The sequence below is a fragment of the Meriones unguiculatus genome, chromosome 2, assembly GCF_030254825.1.
Source record: "Meriones unguiculatus strain TT.TT164.6M chromosome 2, Bangor_MerUng_6.1, whole genome shotgun sequence".
In the NCBI taxonomy this organism is placed as follows: Eukaryota; Metazoa; Chordata; class Mammalia; order Rodentia; family Muridae; genus Meriones; species Meriones unguiculatus.
Window position 1 is genome coordinate 5,457,159 of NC_083350.1, and position 12,297 is coordinate 5,469,455.

Sequence of the window (12,297 nt, forward strand, 5' to 3'; positions counted from 1 at the left end):
AGCTGAGCTGTGTCCCGCACACCTCTGCTGGCACAGTTTATATTAATAAAATTAATAGTGAACCTGTGTTTCCTGTTGTTGTGTATACACATCATCATCATCATCATCATCATCACATCCCTCCCGCCCTTCCCCACCCCCTCCAGCTGCTCCCATGATCCCTTCCCAAATTCAGGACCTCTTCTTTAAATAGCATGGGAACATATAAGTGTGTGTTTCTGTGTTACAGATCTATGTAACACACATGTGCATACAACTTACTCAGTACATTCGGCATTGCTCAAATGTGCATGTAGGGCTGACCACTTTGGACTGCTCGTCTATGAGCCTGGTGAGCACTGATGCACTGAGCTCTCACAAACGCAGCATCGAGCACTAACTTGCAAACACACAGCATTGATGCACTGAGCTCTCACACACACAGCATTGATGCACTGAGCTCTCACACACACAGCATTGATGCACTGAGCTCTCACACACACAGCATTGATGCACTGAGCTCTCACACACAGCATTGATGCACTGAGCTCTCACACACACAGCATTGAAGCACTAACTTGCACACATGCAGCATGGATGCACTGAGCTCGCACACACGCAGCAGTCAGGCTTCCTGAGAACAGGCCTTCTCCAAGAAGCTGCACTGTGTATGCTGCAGAACCCCAGCAAGCAGCGCCTCCGTGTGCAAAGTCTCCTCTGAAAACACAGCTGACTCTTTGCAGAGAGGGGCTGCCCACTGCTATGAGCTCTTCCTGGGCAGAGACCCAGGGTGCTGTGTCCCCTGGGGCCCGGGCAGTCTCCATTATCACAAAAAGATGACCCTGCCCTGTTTTTTGTTTTGTTTTAATCTTTAAGGTAGGCAAATGTTGGCAGTCCACTAAATTCCATAGCACCTAGTCAGGTCTAGACAGTTAAGGCTTCTGGATGCCACTATCTGTGGGCAGACTGTTGAGGCTTTGACAACAGCTTGCTGGGGGAAGACCCCCTAAGCTGCTGCTCCGGGTTTGCACGGTAGAAAATTTTAAGCATCCAGGGTCTCTGCTGTTCAAGGCACCAACTAGAGTCTTAAGTCCTCAGCACATCAAAACTGCCAAGCAGGACAATGCTACATTGCCTTCCCAGCCTTAATTCTGTCCTTCTGCAAAATGGGCTGTTTTCAAAGTGAACACATCATGGAGCTTGTCAAGAGGATTAAGTGAAGTGGGATGGGCTGTGCTACTGTGCCTGCTGCTGGGCAGAGCAGGCATCAGCAGGTGCTGGCGGAGAGCATGGCGCCTCTCTAAGGCTGTCTGCCTGCAGAAGCTAGGGGTGTCCTGACAAAGCTCCCAGCCCTCCTCAGCCCAGCAGAGCCTCACCACTCAGCTCCCCCAAAGAAAGGCCTTAAGGACCTCCCAGCCAGCCCAGGAGTCCCCTTCCATGACTGCAGTATGCTGAGGAGCTACACAAAGGGGAAGACACTGGGAATCCAAAGGACCCAGGGCCTGAAGGTTTCAAACAAGTCATGTTGGCTTTGAAAGCGCAGGAGACGCTTGGGAGACTGGCAGACCCTCCCCCCATCCTCCGGCCAGCTCTTCACCCCCTGGTTGCTGTATTATGCAGGTAAGGTTTCCCCTGTGGCCAGCAATGTCACCTGCCACTCTGGGGCCTGGGAACACAGGCTGCCAGCATGGGCCACTCTCCAGTACTCCTGGCCCTGCACAGAGAACCTCCCTTTGGCTCTAATTTCTTATGTGCTCTGGATACTCACAGTGAAAGCTAATGAGAGTCTGGAGGCCAGTCAGAAAAATAACAACCGGTTTTATTATGTAGGATGAAAGCCAGATGAAATGCAAAGTGCCGGGGGAGCCAGGACACAGAGGCGCGATTCAGACCCAGCCCTCAGAGGCCACAATGCCAACCTCTGCTTGGCATTTGCCTGGCTGGAACTGCGGTTTGGTTTGCCCTAATTTAGGGTCTTGCATAGGAGCTGAGTCAGGGTACGTTCTCAGGTTCGCCTCGGCAAATTCAGAATGAAAGCATCAGGAAAGAAGGTCCAAGAGTAAAGAGAGACCTTTCCTTGGCTGAAGACCAGCTCACACGCTGCATCCCCAGTGGGTCCCCCCCCCCCCCCGCCCTGCGCCAGCATTTCACCTGGGACTCTAACAAACAAACTTGGGAAAATGGCTTTGAGAAGTTGGCAAGGGTTAAGAATGAAGGATGTCAAAGACAGAATCAATCTTTTCAGCTCTCTGTCAAACTAAAAATGATCCCACATGGCTACATTGAAGATGTATTGGTAGAGCTTCTAAACAGAATTGGTATTAATTTACAGCCTGGAATGCTGGGAAAGTTATGACTACCAATTACTTAAATTATGTCAGGCAATTTAATTTCCATTAGGCTTTTCCCAGCATGACCAAAGATAAATAAATAAATAATGGGCTTTGTTTCCTATTTTAATCTAAAAGATTATATTAAGTTTGTAAATGGGATCTGGGTCTTAGCCAAACTATTAAATTTTATTGTCTTAGTCAGCAAGGCTCATCAAAATAAAAGGGACAATCTCTGCAATCCAAAGGATTTTTAGGTGGCTACTGGGGAAAGTAATGAGATCTTGCAACTTAAAACTTGGTGGAACTTCAGTTGATCAGTGGACAGAACGCCTCTGTCCTGCGTCAAGGGCACAGGCTAACTGGAGCAGGAGCAGCTTGTAGTTAGGAAGCATGCTTCAGTGCGTTGACTTTTCCACTCCTTTGAAAGGTCTTTAAAAGTCAGGAGCAGCAGTGGCATTCGCCTGTAATCCCAGCACAGGCAGAGGAGGCAGAGGCGGCAGAGGCAGAGGCGGCAGCGGCAGAGGCAGAGGCAGAGGCAGAGGCAGAGGCAGAGAGGCAAAGGCTGAGAGACAGAGGCAGAAGCTGAGAGGCAGAGAGGAAGAGGCAGAAGACAGAGGCAGAGGCAGAGGCAGAGAGGAAGAGGCAGAAGACAGAGGCAGAGAGGCAGAGGCAGAGAGGAAGAGGCAGAAGACAGAGGCAGAGAGGAAGAGGCAGAAGACAGAGGCAGAGGCAGAGAGGCAGAGGCTGAGAGACAGAGACAGAAGCTGAGAGGCAGAGAGGCAGAGGCAGAGGCAGAGGCAGAGGCAGAGGCAGAGGCAGAGGCAGAGGCAGAGGCAGAGACGGTTCCTGGACAGCTATAGTACTACACAGAGAAACCCTGTCTTGAATATCCAAAAGAGGAAAGAGAGAGAGAGATCCCTTAAAAATAGTTAATGCTTAACAATCAACGTTTGGAAATTCTCACAATCTGAAAACAAAACAAAAACCACCTTTCTAAGCAAAGGACGTGAGTAATCAAGGTAGGAAGCAAGTACAGGCCACTTTCTCCTCCTTTCAGGAAGCCTCCCTGCACTGGTCTCCCCTAAGTATGATTCCAAAGCAGAAGCACGAAAAAAAAATTGCATTCTGCTTCAGGGACGAAGGCCCAGGGCATCCGCTGACCTCGTTCTTACCATCCGCAACAACCCGGAGAAGTCAGGGAGCAACTTGGTGGAATCCTCTGACCTCCCCGCTTTAGGGGGCCGCGGGCTGAGCACGGAGCAGGGTGGACCAGGGGAAGCGGCTCCACGCGAACAGCCAGGCCTGTCTTGGGGTCACGGGGAGGAGAAGCCAGAGCGGCAATCTTAGGGTTTGATCAGATGGGGGTGATCAGGCAGCCCCGGTGGGGTCGCCGAAGGACGGCGGCCTAAGGGGCGAGGTAGCCCAGGAAAGAGGCGTCCCTCCCACACCCGGCCACCTAAGCTGCTGTGAGCGCCGGACCCGAGAGTCGCCCGCAAACTTTCTTCTGGAGCCGAGGCTCCGGGCGCCCGGGAATGTCGAGCCGGGACGCTGGACTGAGCAGAGACGGGGAGGGCGGTCCCGGGTCGCGCACGCTTTGCCTGGGGACTTCATGCACCCCTCCGCTCCCCTCGGCGCCGCCCCCGGCCACCCCATTCCCCGCCAGGAGCGGTGGCCACGCCGCGGCAGCACGGCGGATGACGCGCCCCGAGGGCCCCGGAGAGCGCGTGGGGACCCGACCGGACGCGCCCCGGGCAGGCGGCGGACCTACCAGCGCGGCCAGGATGCGCCGGCTCTTCTCGTCGGTGCAGCGCTCCGGGAGGACGGCCGGGCGCGCGCGGAGCAGCAGCGCGGCCGCCAGCACCCAGCCGGCCGTCCACGCGGCGACGGCCAGCAGCGCGCCCCGCCAGCGCCCGCGCCGCGCCGCCCGCCGCGCGCCCGCCGCCCGCGCCATCGCCCGCCGCGCCCGGCGCCCGCCGCGCAGCGCAGGGGCGGGCAGGAGGAGGGGCGGCGGAGGGGCCGGCCCGGGCACCCGTGCGGCCCAGCCCGGGGCCAGCTCCCGCCCCGCGACCTCGCCCCCGGCCACCTTCCCCGCTCCCTCTCCACTTTCCTTCCCAGCCTCAGCCTCTCTCTTCTCCGAATGGCCTCACCTCTTCCCTCTTTCCTAGACCCCGGACTCTCGCCCCTTCCGGACCCCGACCCCTCTGCCCTCTAGGTGCGCTCTCTGCTCACCCCATCCCCTCCACCACGTCTGACCTCAGCTTAGGGTCACTCCGCGCTCCCGGGAGTGTGAGCTCCAGGTTTGGAGAGGAGGAATGGGACAGTGGGGAGCACCCCTTTCTGAGAGCGAGAGCGCGGGGTCACCCTGCAGCCTCCCGGACTGCACCCCTCAGGACCCCCCTGTCCCAGTAAAGAGGAGCAAGCTGTCGGCGCTGACAGCCCTGAGAACGGTTCACGGACGTGTTTTTTCATGTTTGGGTCTGTGTTGAGCGGAGCCATTCTTGAGCTCCTACTGTCCAGACCTCCCCCTTCAGAAAGAGAGGCCACGGTGGGCGCGCTCAGAGTCCTGAGAGGCATTGTCCGCCCTGAAGGCAGCTGAAAGGACAGGGCCTCTGCCTCAGGCATTCAGCAGACAAAGGCTCTGCAGGAGCCGTCCCGCAGCCCTGTGCCCTAAGTCTCAGGCTCCCTTTCTCACCCTGCCCTAAAGACCTGTGGGAACTGGTGTCCTAACTTCGTCTGCTCTGCGTCTCTAGTTAAACTGTGCTTTGTGGATGGCTGCCTCCCAGGACTTTAGAAAAAACCGGAATGCTCAGCTCTAAGACAACAAACGTAGGGTACCAACTCAAGTGAGCACCCCTGAACACAGCAGGCTCTAGGGGGCGGGGGGCACCCAGTCGATCACAGCAGTACTCCCTCCAAAAGAGCCTTACCACCTTCTGGTCCCCAGGACATATGCGACCCTGTGAGTGTTCTCACAGGCAGCAGCGTGGAAATGTCTCCTCTCGGGGATGGTTCTGGAGCACAGAGACAAGAGTACAGGCTGCAGCCCCTCCTTTTTTCGGGGTTAGCAGCTCCTTCCCGCTAGAACAGAAAGGAGATAAAGCAGTCTCATGTATGTGTTTAATCCCTCCTCAGGAAGAGGATGAAGAGAGATGACGAGCTTTGAGGAAGAACATACAGTGGCGACTTCTTAGAAGGAAGATGAGCTGTAAGACTCAGGAAGTTCCCAAAACTTACAAGACTCAGGAGGCACCTCCCTGTGGCCATAGTAAGCAGTTGCTGGGACAGAGGGGACAGAAACACAGTTAAAAAAGAAATAATTTTTAAAATGTTTTTGTTTGAAACTATAATTACGTCTTTTCCCCTTTGCTTCCTCCCTGAAAACCTTTCCATATACCCTTCCCTACGCTTTCAAATTCATAGTCTCCTTTTCCACTAATTGTTGTTACATGAATATATATGTGTACACACACACACACACACACATATACATTTTTTCTAAATACCCTGCTCATTCTGTATAATGTTACTTACATATATGTTTTCAGGACTGATCATTTCATATTGGATAACCAGCTGGTATGCTTTTTCCTGGGAAAGACTATTTCTCCTAATTTTACACTAAGGAATTAAAACTATGGGGAAGGGAGCCATACCTTTAATCCCAATATTCAGGAGGGAGAGGCAGGCAAATCTCTGTGAGTTCAAGGCCAGCCTGGTTTGCAAAGCAAATCCAAGACAGCCAAGGCTACACAGAGAAACCCTGTCAACAAACAAACAAACCTATCAAGAATGGGAAGCAAATCTTGAAATTAAAATTAATATTAGGATTACATTTTTTGTGACTTTTAACAAATTTTACTAAGCAAGCTTCATAAAGAGATCCATCTTACACCAAACAAAAGCTGTCACCCCATCACAAAGCTCCATCTAACATTTAGCATTGATTGGATGCAGCAGTTAGCCTGGTCTTCAGACCCTTAGACTGAAGGACCCGCACGGAACTGCCGTTCTGTTGTGCACTTCGTACACTGCACAGAGCCAGAAAGGAGCAGTCTCTCAGAGCTCAGCTCACTGTGCCCTGGCCTGGGCGCAGAAAGGGAAGCCTGACTGTGTATAACTCAAAAGGACTCGTGGTCCTGATGAGGACAAGTGATGGAGGCCTACGGGTCATTAAAAAGAGTACAGTATAGGCAGATGGGGGAGGTCGTATCAACTTGATCTAATCAGGTTCAAACTCCTTAAAGAAACTACAAACCCCCTCACCACAAAGTAAATACAGGAATCGAAAACATTGAGAAATAGGGCCGTGATTCTTCCCGTCACAGTAGCAAGCTTCCTTTACACGGATCTTCATGAAGGTGGTGTCCTTTGCCTTGAAGGAAATGTAAATCTAGCTCTGTATCACCACTGAGTCAAAAGTCATATAACAGACAAGAGGTACCCCCAAGACACCCCCAGACTCTAGAGTTCAGTGCCCATGGCCCACACCTGAGTGCCATTTTGTTAGTTTAATCACTGTGACAATTTTTAAAGGAGGGACTTATTCTGGTCCATGGTTTCAGAGACCTCAGTCCACAGTGATCTCGCTCTATGGCCCTGTGAGGCAGATTATGCAGAAGCAACAATGGCTGCTCAGCATACAGCTGCCAAGGAGCAAAAGGCAGAGAGGATCGTGGCCTACTTCCTCCAGTCAGTCCCTACCTCCTGCTTCCTATCACCTTCCACATCAGCACATGAATCAGTCAATGGATTAATCCATGGATCAGCTCAGAGCCCTCCCAACCTAATGTCTTCTCAATGACTGCATCATCTAGGAACCAGGCCTTCAACACGTGAGCCTTTTGGGGTACATCTCATCCGCAAGCCATATAAGGACTCCTTGACCCTCAGCCAAATGAACACATGCTGTGACTGAGCTGTTGTTCCAGCTCAGGTCTCTGGCCTAGCCTTGACTGGGGGTGCTCAGTCAACTGAAGACCCTCAGGGAGGGCTGCGTTTACCGTCTTCTGTACTCCCAGAACTCGATACAGTTCCCAGTACAAAGCACGCCCTGACATGCTCACTGCACAGACGGCTGGAGCATGCTGCTAGCATGTCTTCCCCCGGGAGATCAGAAAGCGCTGAGCACCCTGAAGAACTGTTCCTGAGAAAGAGCTTCTGACGGATAAATGTTTATCTGATTTCTGGAGGCGAGGCTGAGCAGTGCAGACACTTTGCGGGGTGAGGAGTACCTTTGAACATATCCTCTGGGTTCTGCACTCATTCCTTGATCGCTGAGCTTGATCGCTGAGCTTGTCACCCAGGGCAGGGCAGGACTAGGTTGTGTGTGGCTGTTACCGGAAGGAACTGCGGAATGCTGTCATTTTTCTAAGCACATGAAGTTACTAATTCTCATTCTGCTAAATTACATGAATTTACAAACACTTCCTTAAAGGATCTCGGGGACGAGAAATCTCTCTTGTGACTACAAAGTGCTTTATTTAATTTATTTATTAGTGCTGGAGACCCGGATGCCAGGCTGAGTAAAGACCTTCTCTGTGGGACCTGTTGTTTGGAAGGACACTGTTAGGAGTCCATTTCCTCACTGCTCAGTTCCATGTTCTCGTCTCTGTCTCAAAAGTGTGTGTGTGTATATATATATATATAATATTATTATATTTATTTTATGTTATATATATTGCTCTGAAGTGAACTTGGAAGATGCTGCTCTGGACAGCCACTCTTCATCATGACAGAGATGTCAAAGCAAATCAATGCAGAGTAGGAGCCCTCGACACTGTGCTGGAGCGCCAGCTGCTCTACCCACTGTGGAAGTCAGTTTGGAGGCCTCTCAAAAAGCTAAGACTAAATCCACCATATGACCCAGCTTTACCGCTCCTGGAGACATGCCTGAAGGACTCTGAGCCGATGCACCACAGAGAGATTAATCCGACCATTAACGTCAGAGGTTCCACTCTGGGCCATCGACTGTTGTTCCTGGTCCCTCCCTCCCCCCCCCCCCCCGCCCCATAAGACAGTACAGCCTCATGAGCACATGCTGAGCACCAAAGCCTCTCACTTCAGAGGAAGGACCAATCGAGCTTCAGGGCCACACCCTTAGTGATTTACCTCTGCAGGTCAGGCCCTACATCTTGCTTTCTACCATTTCCCAATAATGCCTTTAAATTATGCATCCGTCTTTGTTGGTATAATGTTCTTTTGGAATGTATACAACTTACCCTTGTTTATTCAAATGCTGATTTCTCTCCCCCACTATCTGGTTTCAATCTGGACATTTTATTGTGATATTTATTCTAAGCATCACCTGTCCCAAGTTTGTGTAAACATGCCACCATCTGTTCTCTAAATTGTCAGTCAATTAAAATAACCAGCCACATTGCTGGACAATGGAGAGGATAGAGTGGGACATCCTGGTCTGGACTGAGAGGAAGAGGAAGGAAGCAGGAGAGGAGGAGGAGGAGAATCTGGAGGAGAGGTCTTGGAACCACGTGGAGAAATGAACTGGACCTAAGATATCACTAAAAGCAGTATAATGGGTGAATCTGAATGGTAGGAATCTATGTGGGTTTGGAAGTTTAGGATGAAGTAACTATTGCCCAGCATTGTGCTCTAGGTTAGTTAAATAAATCCTAGTCTCTGTTTGGGGATTTGGCTATATAGCTGTTTACGAATAATTACTCATTAATTAAAAGATAAATCAATAGTAAATATTAATAACCAACAACACATCTTGAACACATCAATCCGCTGATGAGGTCGGAGCCCTCAGGGTTCAGTCATCTGCAGAAATCCACCTCTGGGCATTGCCCTGGGACCATGCACATGAGTTTTAGGCATATTTCATATCTAAATTATCACACTCTGTCCATATCATTGCTGTTTACACAGTTATCTTGCCATGAACATTTCAACAATTACCGTTTTCACCAGATTTTTGAAAGAGGTTACATAGAACAAGATTTTAACTTATGCTCAGTTTGTCTCCTTTGCCACGGCTACCACACGAATGTGGGGCAAATGCGGGGACAGAGGAGAAGCTGCTGCCACCTTGAGGGGAGTGAGAAAGCCGGAGCACGCCAGCGCCGGTCACACGGCCACACCCAGACACAGCCGGCACAGAGCGTTAGGGACTACCTCCCCATTGCTTCTCAGTAATGGGCCCAATTTAAAAATGAGGGTTGTTGTTCTTGTGGTTGTTTTTTGATAGGCCCCGACATGCCTTGGTGAGGTTTGAGCTGTGGAGACTGAAAACCGATACACAAGAGGACAGATTGCTAAGAGGTGAGAGGAAAACTGGAGACATGGCACCAAAGAAAGTGGGAGCCTAAAAGCATCCAATGATCAAACGCAACGTCTGCTCTTCGCTGGAGCGTGGGCAAAGCACCCATTAAGCTGCTCTTCACCACAGCTCATGGCCGCAACCCTGGAAGTAACTAAATGTGCACAGGAGGAATCGATAAACCTTCACCATCTGTCTGCCAAAAGATGGCCTAAGAGTTGTGGCAGAGCACGTTTCTAAGACAGTATCTTGAGAGATCTGTGAGTCCTGATTGTTCTATACCCAAAGTTCCCTGGGAAAGTCACACTTGTTCACTATAAATGTGAGGGGGGTTGTGATGGGTTTCACGTCTCCTGACCATGTGGCCAGGCAAGGCAGCCTCAGAGTGAGAAGCCAGTCAGAGCCAGAGAGACTGTCCTCAAGCTTTGACAGACTTGGGCAAGAAAGGCTGTGTTTGACTGTACTATTTTCATAGCTGTTTTGTACAGCTAAGGCCATATAACTGATGTCTTTTGTACTGGCCGGCTTTCCTCAACCTACCCCTCTGTGTCGTAACCTATCAGCGCTTCATTTCCTTTATATTACAGTTGAGTCCATCATCTATAGCGCCGAGAGATTAGCACTGTATCAGCTCATGAACATGGGACTGTTTCCATGTTCTGGCCATTGCACAGAGCACCATTACGGGAGTTCATGTACATGTCCTGATACCAATGGATGTTTTCATTTCTCCTGGAGCCTGGAATTGTTAGGTCTTAAGGTAAACTAAAAGTTAAGTTGTATATGCATCTGTGTGCGCAAGGCTTGGGCTATATGTGCACGCGTATGCATGTGTGTGTGAAAGAGAGGTATATAAACATGTGAAGGTATATATACACATGTGTGCGAGGGGCCTGTATTTGTGTGCACGTGTATATGAGGATGTATATATGTGCACGTGTGTGAGAAAGAGGTATATATGTGTGTGCGAGGGGCTGGGCACGTGCACACGTGTGTGAGCAGGCACACATGCTTGCGCCCGGGCTGGAGGATGGTGCTGAGTACCCTCGTCTATAACTCCACAACCTGCTGCTTTGAGCCAGAGTCTCCTTGACTCTGGAACTCACGTCTTTTGGCTGCACTGGCAGTTACCAAGCCCCAGCCATGCCCCTGTCTCTTTCCCCCACGACGGTGGTGGCACACACAGTCCAGCCCGTGCTCAGCACATTAAGCGGGTTCAAGCTAGTCCTCACGGTTGTCCAGCAAGCGCTGCTAAGCACTGCGCTATCTCCCCATTGCCTAGACTTAACTTTTTAAGAAACAGCCAATTCATTTTTCCAAAATGGTTGCATCACTTCACATCCCTGGATTTGTCAAGGATGCCAGCTTCTCTGCATCCCTGCCAACAGGCATTAGTTAAATTGACTGTTGACATTCTAGAGGCAGTGCAGCGGCCTGTCCGGCAACTGTGAACTGTGTTTCCCTGTGAATAGTCATTGTTTTTATGTCCAAGGGCCAGAAGTAGCCCTACAACTTAAGCCACAGTTCTCTTGACCTACAATAAGTCCATCTATGATAGAACTGCAATTTAGGAGTTCAAGTCCAAGTCCTCAAGCCTTACAGGGCCCAGCTTGTCACAGAGACATTGTCCAGCCCCAGCCCTGGGATTGTCCAGAATGCTGGGCCAGCTCCTGGGAACACAAGGAGCTGCCCTTTGCTCTCAGGATGCCAGCAACACCGATGAGGGCCCAGGAGTTGCAAAAGTGCAGGCACGTCCTGCCCCTTCTCTCCTCGTTGGAGGAACTGGAGGGGAGCTTCTCCGTGAAGCCTCCGATGTTCTATTTAGCTGGCGCCGTTGTTGCTTGCTGGACTTGACCAGAACGATATGCGCTGAATCATCTTGCTCCTCTCTGGGCTGAGCTTGGGTTGACGAGCCTCTGGGCTTTTCTAACCACCCACAGTTGCACTGAATTTTCTGTAGGAAGCTTTAGGAAATATGTGACCTTTTCTCCACCTCCCTTCAGGGTCCACAGCAGTCTCCAGCTGCAATCTTCCGCTCACCCCACCCACAGCTGCGCCTTGGGGTTCCCTCCAGAACTGTCACCCTCGAGTTAATCCTCTGCACACCTGTGAGCACTTGTCGGCGCCGCACATGGAGCCCGCCAGATTCACACTGGAGTGATGCACAGGGAAAACTGTGTCATGCCACTTGGCGATGAGACGCTTATTCAAGCCTCTTAGGAAAAAGTGACATCCCAGGGTTGTCTTGTCTCATTTGGCAATGGTATGTGACTCACTGCCAAGGTCTGTGCTCAGCCGCAAAACGCGCCTGAGGGAGTGTGTGCAACTCTGCCTCCTCTCCTCTCAGAGCTGGCCCTCCACTATCCTCTGGGCCTTGGGAGAGCCTAAGTACTTCCTCATAGCTGCTTCATCAAATATGTGCACTTTGACAATAAAGCTGTCTGTCTGCACTCTCCCTACCAAGAGGTAAGAAGCCAACACCATGCTGCCAGCTTTCCTGGAAGATGCCATAGCCTTGGAAGCAAGAAGACTATGTCGGAGGCTGAGAGGGCTCGGCTGGAAAAGCACCTGTCCCCGGTGTGTGCCCCAGAGCCCAGGTGATAACAATAATAAAAATACAGAAGACAGGCAGGCGGTGTGCGCTTGTAGAGTCCATGCTGTGAAGCACACAAGCAGGTCCCCGGGCCTCACTGGCCAGCCCAGAAC

At 51.2% G+C, this 12,297-nt stretch overlaps 1 protein-coding gene and 1 long non-coding RNA gene across 5 annotated transcripts in view; one reads left to right on the top strand and one right to left on the bottom strand.

Annotated features, from left to right (window-relative positions):
- Dipk1c (divergent protein kinase domain 1C) overlaps window positions 1-4,281 on the bottom strand; it is a 52,049-nt gene extending 47,768 nt beyond the window's left edge. For 2 of the 4 annotated variants that reach the window (XM_060376978.1, XM_060376975.1), the window contains exon 1: window positions 4,081-4,278. In XM_060376978.1, coding sequence (XP_060232961.1) covers window positions 4,081-4,263 — 183 coding nt within the window. In that variant the 5' untranslated portion in view covers window positions 4,264-4,278. Of the gene's footprint in view, window positions 1-4,080 lie in introns of all 4 variants that reach the window. The other 2 variants (XM_060376977.1, XM_060376976.1) reach the window with 2 other exon arrangements.
- On the top strand, window positions 1,325-11,686 carry LOC132652259 (uncharacterized). The gene is made up of 5 exons (XR_009589728.1): window positions 1,325-1,599; window positions 5,445-5,577; window positions 9,520-9,851; window positions 10,179-10,351; window positions 11,595-11,686. It is a non-coding gene; the product is annotated as an uncharacterized LOC132652259 (long non-coding RNA).
- The last annotated feature ends 611 nt before the right edge of the window (window positions 11,687-12,297 follow it).